Source organism: Lethenteron reissneri, chromosome 61 (assembly GCF_015708825.2).
Source record: "Lethenteron reissneri isolate LAM-NWPU_2019-01 chromosome 61, ASM1570882v1, whole genome shotgun sequence".
Classification (NCBI taxonomy): domain Eukaryota; kingdom Metazoa; phylum Chordata; class Hyperoartia; order Petromyzontiformes; family Petromyzontidae; genus Lethenteron; species Lethenteron reissneri.
In genome coordinates this window covers 5,303,979-5,321,254 of record NC_083839.1, presented here as the reverse complement: position 1 = coordinate 5,321,254, position 17,276 = coordinate 5,303,979, and the positions used below count along the sequence as shown (strand labels likewise).

The 17,276-nt window shown below is 51.6% G+C and overlaps 1 protein-coding gene across 1 annotated transcript; it reads left to right on the top strand.

Annotated features, from left to right (window-relative positions):
• The first annotated feature begins 530 nt into the window (after window positions 1-530).
• LOC133358386 (basic helix-loop-helix transcription factor scleraxis-like) lies at window positions 531-15,508 on the top strand. The gene is made up of 2 exons (XM_061576701.1): window positions 531-2,277; window positions 15,420-15,508. Exons 1-2 carry the CDS (start codon window positions 1,534-1,536, stop codon window positions 15,456-15,458), a joined length of 783 nt encoding a protein of 260 aa, XP_061432685.1. The 5' UTR covers window positions 531-1,533; the 3' UTR covers window positions 15,459-15,508.
• Window positions 15,509-17,276: the final 1,768 nt, after the last annotated feature.

Below are 17,276 nucleotides of genomic sequence, written 5' to 3'. Positions count from 1 at the left end.
AGGCCGGCATGGCACACGAGGGGGTGGGTGGCCAGCACCACGCCCGGCCGCCTTTGTCTCCCCAGTGGCGATGTTTTTACACACCGCACCAGGTACCCGTTTGAGGTGAAGGAGGCCCGGCATTGCTAAATGCCACTGTTGTTGGCCGTGAGCGGGAGACGAACTCGGCTCACCAGCTTCGCGTGTTCTAGAGGCCAAAGGCGCAGCCCTGCGGCTGCTCGCTCACCTCGCTGCTGGCGGAAAACCTCCTGAAAACCCAAATATTCACGCGGTTGTCGCGCCCGGCCGCCTTTGTATCCCCGATGTTTGAGACTCACCGCACCAAAGGCGCTAGTTTGAGACCGAGTCGACCTAGGCGAGGCCCAGAACTGGTTCAGAATATTCGCCAATGACTTTGGGTCCCGTGAGCCGAAGTAAAAAACTCGCTGGGTGCGCTAACCGCTGCGCCACCGCTCCCGGCCTCACACCCACTCACGAAAATACACACACGCGATCTCACACACACGATCTCACACACACACACGGAGACACACACGGACATACACACACGGACATACACACACGGAGACACACAGCAAGGCGAGACGCGACCTTGCAGACCGCTATTCGTTCACGCGGGACAGGACACAGGGGGAGGAAGGCAGTCAGACACAGACAGACACAAAGACACACAGACACACAGACAGACACAGACAAACACACAGACAGACACAGACAGACACACAGACAGACACAGACAGACACACAGACAGACACAGACAAACACAGAGACACACAGGCAGACACAGACAGACACATATAGAGACAGGCACAGACAGACACACAGACAGACACACAGACAGACCTACCCGCAAGAGACGTGCGTAACACACAGCCACCTCAAACGTCGAGTCAAAGACAGACAGACACACGAAGACACACACGGAGAGACACACACGGAGACACACACACACACACAGAGACACACACACACACAGACACACACAGAGACACACACGGAGACACACACAGAGACACACACACACACAGAGACACACACACACACAGAGACACACACACACAGAGACACACACGGAGACACACACACAGAGACACACACACACACAGACACACACAGAGACACACACACACAGACACACACAGAGACACACACGGAGACACACACACAAAGACACACACGGAGACACACACGGAGACACACACGGAGACACACACAGACACACAACCATGCGTCCCTTTGGCTGAGAGTGCGACGGGAGCCAGGTTTGTGCACCACGGCGAGAAGGAAGAGGGGGGACACGGAGAGACGGGGACGTAGGGGAACAACAACAACAACCAAAACAACAACCACAACAACAAAATAAACATGAGAGAGGGTGTCAGATAGGAGGTTCGCAGGTTGGAGAGAGCGGAGATCAAAGTGAGTGCGAAGTCACAGAGAGTTTGTAGAGCGAGAACGAGGCTGCCGCTGCTGCTGCTGGTGGTGCTGGTCTCAAGAGGAGCTGTGGAACAGATCGCGTGGTTCGGAACGCGATGCCCAGGTCGGCTCGCTGTTCGGATCAACGGGCACCCAACCCCGCCGACACCGAGAGAGACAAAGGTGGCAGTGAGAGCGACGGCCTCGACCGGTGCAGCGACACCGCCAATATCTCCAACAACGCCGCCGCCACCACCTCCACTACCACCACCACCATCATCGCCACGACAACGCCAAATATGACGGCAGTGAAATCGGCCAAGAAGAGGCCACTGGCGATGTCATCATCATCGTCGTCTCTCTCATCATCATCATCATCTCTCTCATCATCATCATCGTCATCCCCCTCTTCCTCCTCCTCCGCCACGGCTGTGGGGAGGAGGAGGCGCCGGGCTCGAGCCCTGCCTGGGGCGAGCCGCCAGCGGCAGGCGGCCAACGCTCGCGAGAGAGACCGCACGCACAGCGTGAACTCCGCCTTCAGCGCACTGCGGACGCTCATCCCGACCGAGCCCGCCGACAGGAAACTCTCCAAGATCGAGACTCTGCGCCTCGCCTCCAGTTACATCTCGCACCTGGGCAACGTGCTTCTCAAGGGGCAAGGCCATGGCGATGGTGGTGGTGGTGGTGGGGAGGACGAGGATGATGGTGATGATGATGGTGATGATGATGGTGATGATGGCGAGAGTGGAGTTGGCTTTTGCTGTCATGGCAGACGCGGCCACGTGCAGCTGTTGAATGGGCACGGAGACCCTGCGCCCAGAGCGATCTGCACCTTCTGCCTGAGCAGCCAACGCAAGATGGTGAGTGTTCCTGCGAGACTTGGGTTCCACCCCGGACCGTGGCGATGCCTGTCGTTGTGCTCTCTCCGTGTCTCTCCCCGTGGTGGTCCCAGCCTGGAACCCTCTCCAGGTTTCTCCGTCCTCCTCCACACTGATAATCGCCGCGCGGTCACGTTGCTTGGCTTCTGCCGCTGTAAATTCCCACGTGCGGTGACGACGACGATTATGACGATATCAGCCACTGCGAGGCTGAGCTATCATCACCACGTGTGCGGCCAGCTCGCTCCTTCTGAGAAAAGAGAAACACCCATTAGCGACCAGCTAAAGCACGAGCTACCAGGTTAAAACAAAACAATATGTGTACCTAGCCTGGCACCAAAGGTTGTGGATGTTGTGGATTGGCCATTGTGTGCCACCGGAATTAATCAATCGGGATTCTACACAGCAGCAGCAGTTATTAACCTGAGGGCATTGGTCTGGCAGCAGACAAATGCCCTGAGGGCACTTTTGCCAAAGCGACTGGTCGCCTCTTGAGTTGTCCCCTGGTTAAACTCAAGCAGCTTGAACCCACTCACCCATTCATTCACCCACTCAGTCATTCACTCACCCACCCACACATTCACTCACTCGTTCACTCACCCACACACTCATCCACCCACCAACCCACACACTCATTCACTCATCCATCCACACACTCATTCACTCACCAACCCACACACTCATTCACTCATCTACCCACACACTCATTCACTCACTCACTCGTTCACTCGCCCACCCACACACTCATTCACTCACTCACTCACCCACACACTCATTCACTCGTTCACTCACCCACCCACACACTCATTCACTCACTCACCCACACACTCATTCACTCACTCACCCACACACTCATTCACTCATCCATCCACACACTCATTCACTCACCAACCCACACACTCATTCACTCATCTACCCACACACTCATTCACTCACTCACTCGTTCACTCGCCCACCCACACACTCATTCACTCACTCACTCACTCACTCACCCACACACTCATTCACTCGTTCACTCACCCACCCACACACTCGTTCACTCACCCACCCACCCACACACTCATTTACACACCCACTCACTCACCAAGCCACACACTCGTTCACTCACCCACCCACATACTCATTCACTCACTCACTCATTCACTCACTCACTCGTTCACTCACCCACCCACACACTCATTCACAGACCCACTCACTCACCCACACACTCATTTACTCACTCACCCACATACTCATTCACTCACTCACCAACCCACACACTCATTCACTCACTCACCCACCCACACACTCATTCACTCATTCACTCACTAACCAAGCCACACACTCATTCACTCACCAACCCACACACTCATTCACAGGCCCACTCACTTACCTACACACTCATTCATTCACTCACTCACCAACCCACACACTCATTCACTCACTCACTCACCCACACACTCATTCACTCACTCACCAAGCCACACACTCATTCACTTACTCACCAAGGCATACACTCATTCACTCACCCACCCACACGCTCATTCACTCACTCGTTCACTCACCCACCCACACACTCATTCACTTACCCTCCCACACGCTCATGCACTCAGCCACTCACTCACTCTTGTAAATGAAACTCTATCCTGGTCTCTTGAGGTCTCGGCTGGTTAAACTCAAGCCACTTGGTGTGTGTGTGTGTTTAGATGAGTGTTTGTGTTTAGTGGGGAGCGGTAGTCTAGCGGTTAGTGCGCTACACTATGATTCCCGCTCAAGGTAACACCAGTGACGATTATTTGAACCGGTCCTGGGCCTCCCCTAGGTCGACTCAGCCTGAAATAAGTACCTGGTGCCGTGTGTAAACATCGCCACTGGGGAGACAAAGGCGGTCGAGCGTGGTGCTGGCCACCCATCACCTCGTGTATCGTTCTGGCCTTCATAGGTGCTCGATAACAGCACTTGCCCCTACAGTATGTTAAGGCTATACGGGGGATCTCTGCCCGTATCTTTGTGTGTTTAGATGTGTATGGGTTTCGATGTGTGTGTTTAGATATGTGTGTGTGGGTTTAACCAGGCTGGATTGTGTGAGGAGCTTACAAATCCTCGAAAGATCTGGACAAAATCCCATCGGTGAGCTCCTCCGGCAGGCAAGGCTGCGTTGGCTGGGCCATGTAGCCCGCATGCCCAGCCACCGCATGCCTAAACAGCTTTTGTTCGGCCGGATCGAGGGGGCTAAACGGGCGCAGCATGGGCTAGAGAAGAGATGGAGTGACGTGGTACAGGAGGACGTGGAGCTGAGTGGACTTGCCGATGACTGGTACCAGCGGTGTCAAGATCGGCCTCTGTGGAGGAGGCTCGTGAAGGACGCTACTGGGCAGTTGGAGGCAGTCGCCCTCCAACAACAACAGAGGGCGGAGGAGCGACGCTCACAACAACGAGCGGAGCGCCGGGTGACTAAAGCACAGCAAGTTAGCACAGTAGGGGGCACAGGTGGTGCATCAGCCAGTCGTCTCAGTCAGTCGACCCGTGGTACCTGCTGGGTCTGCCCCGTGACCTCCTGCCAGCGGGCGTTCGACACTTCACGTGGCCTCAAGGTGCACCTAGCCTGGCACAAGCGTCGTGGTGACGTCACCCTCTCTTAGTGGTGAATGGCAGTTGTTGTGTGTGTGTTTAGGTGTGTGTGTGTTTAGATGTGTATGTATGTGTTTAGATGTGTGTGTGTTTATATGTGTGTGTATGTTTAGATGTGTGTGTGTTTAGATGTGTGTGTGTAGGTAAAGGTGTTTCTACACAACATGGCTAGTGTGTGTGTCTTTGTCCTAGGTGCTAGCTAACAGGACATGTCCCAAACAGCCCGTGAAGGCTGTACGGGCGATCTTTGTCTTTGTTTGTGTCAGTGTGTTTGGGAAGTTGTGTTGCAGCGGTTAAGTGCGCAGCGAAACGAACCTGGCGACCCGAGTTCGATTCCCGCTCACGGCCAACACCGGTGACGATTATCTGAATCGGTCCTGGGCCTCCCCTGGGTCGACTCAGCCTCAAGTGAGTACCTGGTGCGGTGTGTAAAACATCGCCACTGGGGAGACAAAGGCGGCCGGTGCGTGGTGCTGGCCACCCACCCCTCGTGTGCCGTGCCGGCCTTCATAGGTGCTGCTCGCAGTTTCGCTGCTCCTCCTCCTCCGTTGAAGGAACGCAGACTACAGTGGGTTCTATGTGTCTCTATAGGGCTCAGTGTATCTCTATGAGTCTCTGTGCATCTCTATGAGTCTCTGTGCATCTCACTGGGTCTCTGTGGGTTCACTGTGCGGTCCATATCTTTGGTTGCCTGGACACAGTCGCACCACTGTGACTGTGTCTTTAATGGATCTTAATGGGTCTCAATGTGTCTCTATGGGTCTCTATGTATATCTATGGGTCTCTATGTATCTCTATGAGTCTCTATGTATCTCTATGGGTCTCTATGTATCTCTATGAGTCTCTATGTATCTCTATGGGTTTCTATGTATCTCTATGGGTCTCTATGTATCTCTGTGTATCTCCATGGGTTTACTATAAGGTCCCACAGTTTGCGATGCATGGCCATGGTGCAGCATTGGCCTGGTGACCGTGATGTCCTGACGGTATTGCCGGAGATGGTTCTGATGGTGCAGTTGATGATGGATCTGATGGTGCAGTTGATGATGGATCTGATGGTGCAGTTGATGATGGATCTGATGGTGCAGTTGATAATGGATCTGATGGTGCAGTTGATGATGGTTCTGATGGTGCAGTTGATGATGGATCTGATGGTGAGGTTGATGATGGATCTGATGGTGAGTTTGATGATGGATCTGATGGTGCAGTTGATGATGGATCTGATGGTGCAGTTGATGATGGTGCAGTTGATGATGGATCTGATGGTGAGTTTGATGATGGATCTGAGGGTGCAGTTGATGATGGATCTGATGGTGCAGTTGATGATGGTTCTGATGGTGAGGTTGATGATGGTGCTGATGGTGCAGTTGATGATGGATCTGATGATGAGGTTGATGATGGATCTGATGGTGCAGTTGATGATGGTTCTGATGGTGCAGTTGATGATGGATCTGATGGTGCAGTTGATGATGGATATGTTGGTGCAGTTGATGATGGATCTGATGGTGCAGTTGATGATGGATCTGATGGTGCAGTTGATGATGGATCTGATAATGCAGTTGATGATGGATCTGTTGGTGCGGTTGATGATTGATCTGATGGTGCAGTTGATGATGGATCTGATAGTGCAGTTGATGATGGATCTGATGGTGCAGTTGATGATGGATTTGATGGTGCAGTTGATGATGGATCTGTTGGTGCAGTTGATGATGGATCTGATGGTGCAGTTGATGATGGATCTGATGGTGCAGTTGATGATGGATCTGTTGGTGCAGTTGATGATGGATCTGATGGTGCAGTTGATGATGGATCTGATGGTGCAGTTGATGATGGATCTGATAGTGCAGTTGATGATGGTTCTGATGGTGCAGTTGATGATGGATCTGATGGTGCAGTTGATGATGGTTCTGATGGTGCAGTTGATGATGGATCTGATGGTGCAGTTGATGATGGATTTGATGGTGCAGTTGATGATGGATCTGATGGTGAGGTTGATGATGGATCTGATGGTGAGGTTGATGATGGTGCTGATGGTGCAATTGATGATGGTTCTGATGGTGCAGTTGATGATGGTTTTGATGGTGCAGTTGATGATGGTTCTGATGGTGCAGTTTATGATGGATCTGATGGTGCAGTTGATGATGGATCTGATGGTGCAGTTGATGATGGATCTGATGGTGCAGTTGATGATGGATCTGATGGTGCAGTTGATGATGGATCTGATGTTGCAGTTGATGATGGTTCTGATGGTGCAGTTGATGATGGATCTGATGGTGAGGTTAATGATGGATCTGATGGTGCAGTTGATGATGGATCTGATGGTGAGGTTGATGATGGATCTGATGGTGCAGTTGATGATGGATCTGATGGTGCAGTTGATGATGGATCTGATGGTGAGGTTAATGATGGATCTGATGGTGCAGTTGATAATGAATATGATGGTGCAGTTGATGATGGATCTGATGGTGCAGTTGATGATGGATCTGATGGTGCAGTTGATGATGGATCTGATGGTGAGGTTAATGATGGATCTGATGGTGCAGTTGATAATGAATCTGATGGTGCAGTTGATGATGGATCTGATGGTGCAGTTGATGATGGATCTGATGGTGCAGTTGATGATGGATCTGATGGTGAGGTTGATGATGGTACTGATGGTGTAGTTGATGATGGTTCTGATGGTGCAGTTGATGATGGATCTGATGGTGCAGTTGATGATGGTTCTGATGGTGCAGTTGATGATGGTTCTGATGGTGAGGTTGATGATGGTTCTGATGGGGCAGTTGATGATGGATCTGATGGTGCAGTTGATGATGGATCTGATGGTGAGGTTGATGATGGTTCTGATGGTGCAGTTGATGATGGATCTGATGGTGCAGTTGATGATGGATATGATGGTGCAATTGATGATGGATCTGATGGTGCAATTGATGATGGATCTGATGGTGCAGTTGATGATGGATATGATGGTGCAGTTGATGATGGATATGATGGTGCAGTTGATGATGGATCTGATGGTGCAGTTGATGATGGTTCTGATGGTGCAGTTGATGATGGTTCTGATGGTGCAGTTGATGATGGATCTGATGGTAAGTTTTATGATGGATTTGATAGTGCGGTTGATGATGGATCTGATGGTGCAGTTGATGATGGTTCTGATGGTGCAGTTGATGATGGATCTGATGGTGCAGTTGATGATGGATCTGATGGTGAGGTTGATGATGGATATGATGGTGCGGTTGATGATGGATTTGATGGTGCAGTTGATGATGGATCTGTTGGTGCAGTTGATGATGGTTCTGATGGTGCAGTTGATGATGGATCTGATGGTAAGTTTTATGATGGATTTGATAGTGCGGTTGATGATGGATCTGATGGTGCGGTTGATGATGGATCTGATGGTGCAGTTGATGATGGTTCTGATGGTGCAGTTGATGATGGATCTGATGGTGCAGTTGATGATGGATCTGATGGTGAGGTTGATGATGGATCTGATGGTGCAGTTGATGATGGTTCTGATGGTGCAGTTGATGATGGATCTGATGGTGCAGTTGATGATGGATCTGATGGTGAGGTTGATGATGGTTCTGATGGTGCAGTTGATGATGGATCTGATGGTGCAGTTGATGATGGATCTGATGGTGCAGTTGATGATGGATCTGATGGTGAGGTTGATGATGGATCTGATGGTGCAGTTGATGATGGTTCTGATGGTGCAGTTGATGATGGATCTGATGGTGAGGTTGATGATGGTTTTGATGGTGCAGTTGATGATGGATCTGATGGTGCGGCCGGAGATGGTTCCGCATAGTGCATGGGGATCGACAACCAGAGCAACAACAACAACAATAGCCACTGTTTCTTTCGATTTCGGTAAAAACAAAAAAACCCCAGGAATATTTCAAGAGCCTTCAATGCACTTTGCACGTGGTGCTGGTGGTGTTGGTGGCCGTTCCTTCATGAATTAATGAATAACGGTCACGAAACGGAGTTCCTTGAGGAGCCACCGCAAGCGGCTCTGGATCCCCCTCCGGCTTGCCGAGCCCCGGCATTAAAGGTTTCATCGTTGCCTCCGCGGTGAGTTCAGATGTCTTGTTTCCACCACCACGTACTCTGTCGTGGTTCCATCACGAATTCCAGTGTCTTGGTTGCCGACCCCTGCCCATGGTGAACTGGACTCCCATGGTCAACTGCACTTAGATGGTAAACTGGACTCCCATGGTAAACTGGACTACCATGGTCAACTGCACTTATATGGTAAATTGGACTGCCATGGTAAACGGGACTCCCATGGTAAACTGGACTCCCATGGTAAAACGGACTTGTATGGTGAACTGGACTCCCATGGTAAACTGGACTTTCATGGTAAACTGGACTCCCATGGTAAAAATGGACTTCCATGAATAATAAAGGTTTTTGGGTTAGATCGCGTAGGGTATAAATGTGTCGTAAGCCTCCACAATCCAACACAGCCAATTAGTAAGGGATCTGCCACGTAAACAAAACTCGCCAAATAGTTGACTACTTCAGCTCACCGGTGTGTTGGAGAGTAAATCAACAACGTTTGCCATTTGCGTACCGCGACGTGTCGCTGGCACTTACATTAACCAACATCATCATCATCGTCGGGCGATTTGCCACAACAGTGAAGCCATCCGCCTGCTTCCCGTCTTAATTAGACCCCCAGAACGACGTCATCAATTGGACCCATCACGCGCAAAGATCAGAGGCGGAGGAGGGAGGGTATTGTACTATATAATAGATTAGTAATCAGTTAATTGGTATGTGTTTCCTCTACAATTCATTGTAGTTGTAAGATGTATTACTTAATAATACACTTCTAGGCCGCAATGGCATGTATCTTGCTATATCTTGCACAAAAAATGAATTGCCTAAGTTATCAACAGAAGGTGTGTATCGGATTAATTACGTGTGTGGCAGATGCTATATTGGTCAGACGGGAGGTGACATTAGCGTAAGACTTAAAAACACCAAATAAATATGAAATACTCTCAAACACAACTGTCGGCAGTTTCAGAGCATGCTTGCCAACAAGGACACTCAATTGATGTTGATAATGCTGAAGTGTTGTGTAAAACGAATTAATACTACTGGCCGAGACTAATTCGAGGATCCATTGAAATTGAGAGCAGTGTAAATTATTTTAACTGCTCCGACACAGGCTTAGTGCAGCCTGGAAGCGTATCATTAAGTAACACATCTTACAACTACAATTCCTTATAAAGGAAACACATACCAATTAGCTAATTACTAATCTATTATATAATTACAATACCCCCCCCCTCCGCCTCTGATCTCTGCGCGTGTTGGGTCCAATTGATGACGTCGTTCTGGGGGTCTAATTAAGACGGGAAGCAGGCGGATGGCTTCACTGTTGTGGCAAATCGCCCGATGATGATGATGATGCTGATTAATGTAAGGAGGAGGAAAAGGTGGAGGAAGAGATAGTGGAGGAGGTGGAGGAGGCGGAGGAGGTGGTGGAGGAGGTGGTGGAGGAGGTGGAGGAGGTGGTGGAGGAGGTGGAGAAGGTGGAGGAGGAAAAGGTGGAGGAAGAGATAGTGGAGGAGGTGGAGGAGGTGGTGGAGGAGAAGGTGGAGGAGGAAGAGATAGTGGTGGAGGTGGTGGAGGAGGAGGTGGAGGAGGTGGTGGAGGAGGAGGAAAAGGTGGAGAAAGAGATAGTGGAGGTGGTGGAGGAGGTGGAGGAGGTGGTGGAGGAGATGGTTGAGGAGGAAGATATAGTGGTGGAGGTGGTGGAGGAGGAGGTGGAGGAGGTGGTGGAGGAGGAAAAGGTGGAGGAAGAGATAATGGAGGTGGTGGAGGAGGTGGAGGAGGTGGTGGAGGAGAAGGTTGAGGAGGAAGAGATAGTGGTGGAGGTGGTGGAGGAGGAGGTGGAGGAGGTGGTGGAGGAGGAAAAGGTGGAGGAAGAGATAGTGGAGGTGGTGGAGGAGGTGGAGGAGGTGGTGGAGGAGACGGTTGAGGAGGAAGAGATAGTGGTGGAAGTGGTGGAGGAGGAGGTGGAAGAGGTGGTGGAGGAGGTGGTGGAGGAGGAGGAGAAGGTGGAGGAGGAAGAGATAGTGGAGGTGGTGGAGGAGGTGGAGGAGGTGGTGGATGAGAAGGTTGAGGAGGAAAAGGTGGAAGAAGAGATAGTGGAGGAGGTGGAAGAGGTGGAGGAGGTGGTGGAGGAGAAGGTTGAGGAGGAAAAGGTGGAGGAAGAGATAGTGGAGGTGGTGGAGGAGGTGGAGGAGGTGGTGGAGGAGACGGTTGAGGAAGAAGAGATAGTGGTGGAAGAGGAGGTGGAAGAGGTGGTGGAGGAGGTGGTGGAGGAGAAGGTGGAGGAGGAAGAGATAGTGGAGGTGGTGGAGGAGGTGGAGGAGGTGGTGGAGGAGAAGGTGGAGAAGGAAGAGATAGTGGTGGAGGTGGTGGAGGAGGAGGTGGAGGAGGTGGTGGAGGAGGAGGTGGAGGAGGAAGAGGTGGAGGCGCAGGGGGTGAAGGGAATCACAATCATGATCTGTATTCTTCCTAGAAGAATCCGATGAGCAACATCAACAACAACAAACAAACAATACAGAAAGACGGATAGGAGTGCAAAGTACAGGAAAGGTAAACACATCACTAAAACATCAACATATAGACGCATCACTCAACTATTTTATTTGACCAGGTAAAGCCCGCCGCTGAGCCATGAGCTTCTTTCACAGAAGTCACCTGGCCATCAACAATGATAGCTCAACGAATTGGCTGATACCATCACCGCCAACATCACCGCCACCATCACCGCCACCATCACCGCCACCATCACCGCCATCATCGCCATCATCGCCACCATCATCACCAGCATCATCGCCACCATCATCATCACCACCATCATCACCACTACCATCATGATCATCACCACCACCACCACCATCATCATCACCACCACCATCATCATGATCACCACCATCATCATTATTATCGCCATCATCGCCACCATCATCACCACCACCATCATCATCATCACCACCATCATCGCCACCATCGTCACCACCATCATCATCACCACCACCATCATCATCACCATCACCACCATCATCATCACCACCACCGCCACCACCACCATCATCATCACCACCATCATCATCATCACCACCATCATCATCGCCACCATCGTCACCACCATCATCATCACCACCACCACCATCATCATCACCACCACCATCATCGTCACCACCACCATCATCACCACCACCATCATCATCATCATCATCACCACCATCATCGCCACCATCGTCACCACCATCATCACCACCACCATCATCATCACCACCATCATCATCACCACCACCATCATCATCATCACCACCATCATCATCATCACCACCACCATCATCATCATCACCACCACCATCATCATCATCACCACCACCATCATCACTACCACCAGCATCACCACCACCATCATCATCATCACCACCACCATCGTCACCACCATCATCATCACCACCACCACCATCATCACCACCACCACCACCACCATCATCACCACCACCACCACCATCATCATCACCACCACCATCATCACCACCATCACCATCATCATCACCACCACCACCATCATCACCACCACTATCATCATCATCATCACCACCATCACCACCACCATCGTCACCACCATCATCATCACCACCACCATCATCATCACCATCATCATCATCATCATCACCACCACCATCATCATCACCACCACCATCATCATCACCACCACCACCATCATCATCACCACCACCACCACCACCATCATCATCACCACCACCATCATCACCACCATCACCATCATCATCACCACCACCATCATCATCACCACCACCATCATCATCACCACCACCACCATCATCATCACCACCACCACCACCATCATCACCACCACCACCACCATCATCATCACCACCACCATCATCACCACCATCACCATCATCATCACCACCACCACCATCGTCACCACCATCATCATCACCACCACCACCACCATCATCGCCATCACCGCGTCGACTGGTGGAGCTGCGGTCTCTCAAGAGGTGAAGTTTTGTGAAGCAACTCCCTCGACCCCCTCCTTGGGGGGGGGGGGGGTTTCGAGGGGAGGGGCTATGTTTGTGAGGGGGGTCGAGGGGAGGGGCTATGTTTGTGAGGGGGGTCGAGGGGAGGGGCTATGTTTGTGAGGGGGGTCGAGGGGAGGGGCTATGTTTGTGGGGGGGGGTCGAGGGGAGGGGCTATGTTTGTGGGGGTCGAGGGGAGGGGCTATGTTTGTGGGGGGGGGTCGAGGGGAGGGGCTATGTTTGTGGGGGGGGGGGGGTCGAGGGGAGGGGCTATGTTTGTGGGGGGGGTCGAGGGGGAGAAGCTATGTTTGTGGGGGGCGAGGGGGGGGGCGATGTTTGTGGGGGGGGGGCGGGGGGAGGGGCTATGTTTGTGGGGGGGGGGGGCTGGCACCTGTTCGCGTGCACTGCGCGCGCGCCCCTAATAATACTCGGCACCTGCTGGGGCTGGGACAGATCTCGCGAGGCGACAGGAGGAGGCGGCTCGATATAGACACGGGGCATGCGCCACCACCATCACCGGCACCATCACCATCATCACCATCGGCACCATCACCAGCACCGGCACCATCACCGGCACCATCACCAACATGACTATTACCACCATCGATACCATCACCACCATCCGCAACCACCACCACCTCCATCGGCACCACTAACACCATCACCATTACCGACACCATCACCGGCACCATCATCACTATCACCACCATCCGTACAATCACCACCACCATCGGTACCACCACCAACGGCACCACCACCACCATCGGCACCACCACCACCATCGGAAACCACCACCATCATCATCAGCACCACTATCGCCACCACCATCACCACATCCACTACCATCATCATCATCATCCTCTCCACCGTCAGCATCACCACCGTTACCCACCACGCCTCCTCTCGACACCCATAGGCGCTGCTCGCAGGCACGCCTCGCGAGAAGGCGGAGTGAATGACCAAGTCATTGAATGAATTGCTCACGGAATGACACGCCAGGAATGAATTACGGAATGACGCGCTGGCCGGGAGAGCGGTGGCGCAGCGATTAGCGCCCAGCGCCAGCGGGCTGGGGGACTTTGGCCGTCAGTGCGAGTGATGTCTTAGCCCGAGACTGGCGCCTGACCACCTCGCCAACCCCGCATAGACCGGCGCGGTGAAGTATGGTCAAATATCCCCCGTGACATATGCCTTGAATAAGCCTTCGTCTAGAAGTTCATTGATGAAGGTCTGTTAATGAAATGATCGGTGCGTCGGACTAAGGAACGAGTGACTTGGCTGTATGCACGTTGAACTTCTTTTGCACCGTACGTAGCCAACCGTGCTAATTGGAGGTGCGGGGGAAGGACCACAAACTAAACACCACAACAACAACAACAAGTAGTAGTTCATTCAACAAGGCATCTGGTAGTGGTAGTGGTGGTGGTGATGGTTGTGGTGATGGTGATGGTGGTGATGGTGGTGGTGATGGTGGTGGTGGTTGTGGTGATGGTGGTGGTTGTGGTGGTGGTGGTGGTGATGGTGGTGGTGGTGATGGTGATGGTGGTGGTTGTGGTGGTGGTGATGCGTTCGCGGTGGCGCACACGCGCAGTCAACTCTGTCTCTTTGCTGGCCTCTCTGTGGACTCTAGAGGACGGCCGTTGCCCGAAACGTCGCCTATTATAGATGTTTCCTTCCATTCAATAGTGAGCGATTGAATGAGTGAACGGTCGACTCATGCCTGAATGAGTGAATACCTAATCCAAAGATCGAATTGGGTGGTACGGAATGTATCCAACGATCGTATACCCGATCCATGACCGACTTAGTCATTGTCTGAGTGAATGACTCACTGACCGATTTCGTAATTTGCCGAATGATTTTTCATGATTTACTAATTGACCGCGTGGACTACGAAAGCGGTAATTAACCGAATGAATTAATGTCGTACTAATTGACCGACTGTGTGCATGACTGATTGGCGAACAGTGTGACGGATTGAATGACTGAATAATTAATTCTAGATTTGAAGCTTTCGTGACTGCAATGATTCATACTCTCAGGTTTTTCGGTAAAGTCACGTAGGTAAAAAATAATAAAATTAGAAGTTAATAAAAGTAATAATGGAAATAAAATTAATTAATAAAATAATAAATCACGACGTTTCGGACCGTCACAGCTAAATATTACTGCAGTAATTTTAGCTGTGACGGTCCCACCTGATGACGGAGACTTGTGTTGCCTCCGAAACGTCGTGATTTTTATTTTATTAACTTCTAATTGTATTTTTTACCTACGTGACTTCACCGAAAAAACCCGAGAGACTGAACAATTCACTAAGATCGTCGCATTATTGAATCATTCACTTCTCGAACGAAACCTCGGTTCAATTCAATCACTGACCCCTCCGCCCCCCCCGCCCGCCCCCACCTCCTCCTACAGGGTCGCGACATGGAACGACGCAAGGGGTCATGCAGTTGATGGAGTTGACGAGGTGGGGGGTGGGTGGGGTGGACGAGAGGGGGGGGGGGGTGTGCTGATGAAGGTCGTGGCGGAGCGAGGAGGCGACGGCCGTGGAAGGATCTGCAAGTCGGAGCGAAGTTCGAACCGTGGTGGAAACCCGCGGGTGGAAGACCGCCACTGGGGGAGCCATCACAGAAAGTGCGGTGGAACGAGACATCGGAACTCATCACATGACCCATGATGGCACCTGGAATGGGGCCGTGACTCTGAATCCCAGGATGGAACAAGACATTTTGGGAACTCGGTACATGTTTGAACCATGACAGCACCTGCATTGGAATAGTTGTACCGGAAGTCAACGCCATATGGAACCATCACGGAACCGATGCTGGAACACAAGCCATTAATGCTGCGAGTAGACACGTGACGAGAAGGATTACTGGACGTGGTGGTGCCGGGCGTGTGGGTGATCTTTTATGAGTGGCGGAGAGATCCGGATCGAATGGAAACCTCCTGGATTTGGCCCCTAATAACGCCACTCTGTGTGTGTGCGTGTGTGGACATTACTTTGTGGGGAGCGGTGGTGTAGCGGTGGGCGCACTGCGCTACGAACCCGGCGACCCGGGTCCGATCACCGCTCACGGCCAACACCAGTGAAGATTATCTGAACCGGCTCCTGAGACTCCCCTAGGTCGACTCAGCCTGAAATGAGTACCTGGTGTAGTGTGTAGTTACATCGACACTAGAGAGACAAAGGCGGCCGGGCGTGGTGCTCGCCACCCGCCACCTCGCGCGCCGTGCCGGCCTTCATAGGTGCACTTGCCCCAACAGTGTGTTAAAGGCTGTACCGGGGGAACTTTGTCTTTGTGATACATCACATGGAAAGATAACGATCCATCGGATATCGCCTGGCTCAAGTGCAAGCGCTGTTAGCGAGCACCTATTAAGGCCGGCCGGCAGGGCGCACGAGAGGACGGAGGTGCTGGCGAGTGTTACGTCCTGGCCGCCTTTGTCTCCCCCCTCCCCCTGATCGTTACACGCAGCACCAAGTCACCTGCCTACTTAAGGCCGAGTTGATCTAGGGGTGGCCCAGAGCCGGGTCAGAATTCACTTCTAACCGGGAATAAATTACCGTGCTGTATGATCATACAAAGGCACGTATCCCCCATGTAGCCTTCAGATGCCGCTGGGGGCAAGTGCTGTTAGCGTCACGGCACGCGAAGGAGCGGGTGGTGGTGGTGGTGGTAGCACAGCACCACGCCCGCCCGCCTTTGTCTCCCTCGTACGAGCGATGTCTACCGCACCCCGCAGCCAGGTGCTTTGCTCATTTGAGGCCGAGTCGACCTAGGGGGAGGCCCGGGACCGCTCCTGATGAATCGACGCGGGTGTTGGTGGCCGTGCGCTCGCGAGCGCGGACAGACGCGTGTGCACGCGCGCGCGTGTTTACGGGTCTCTATTTTAGATGCGCAGCGCCTGAGTTACGGGGTGGAGCAGTCTCTATTTTGGGGGAGGGATGGCTATGGCGATGATGATGATTTCGATTTAAAGCTTTCGTGACTGCAGGGATTCATCTTCTTGGTTCCTTCGGTAAAGTCACGTAGAAGGGAAGTAATAAAATAATAAAAATAAACATAATAAAATAATATAATAATATGATAAAATAATATAATAATATATAATATAATAATATATTATTTTATTATGTTTTATTTGTATTATTTTATTACTTCCCTTCTACGTGACTTTACCGAAAGAACCAAGAAGATGATGATGATGTTGATGCTGCTGATGATGTTGATGATGTTGTTGATGTTGCTGATGCTCCTGGTGATGTTG

Excerpts from the sequence above, each read along its gene's own strand:
- LOC133358386 (XM_061576701.1), top strand. The coding sequence starts at position 1,534 with ATGCCCAGGTCGGCTCGCTGTTCGGATCAACGGGCACCCAACCCCGCC. Across the intron at positions 2,278-15,419 it reads TGAGCAGCCAACGCAAGATG|GGTCGCGACATGGAACGACG; the intron begins GTGAGTGTTCCT and ends CTCCTCCTACAG.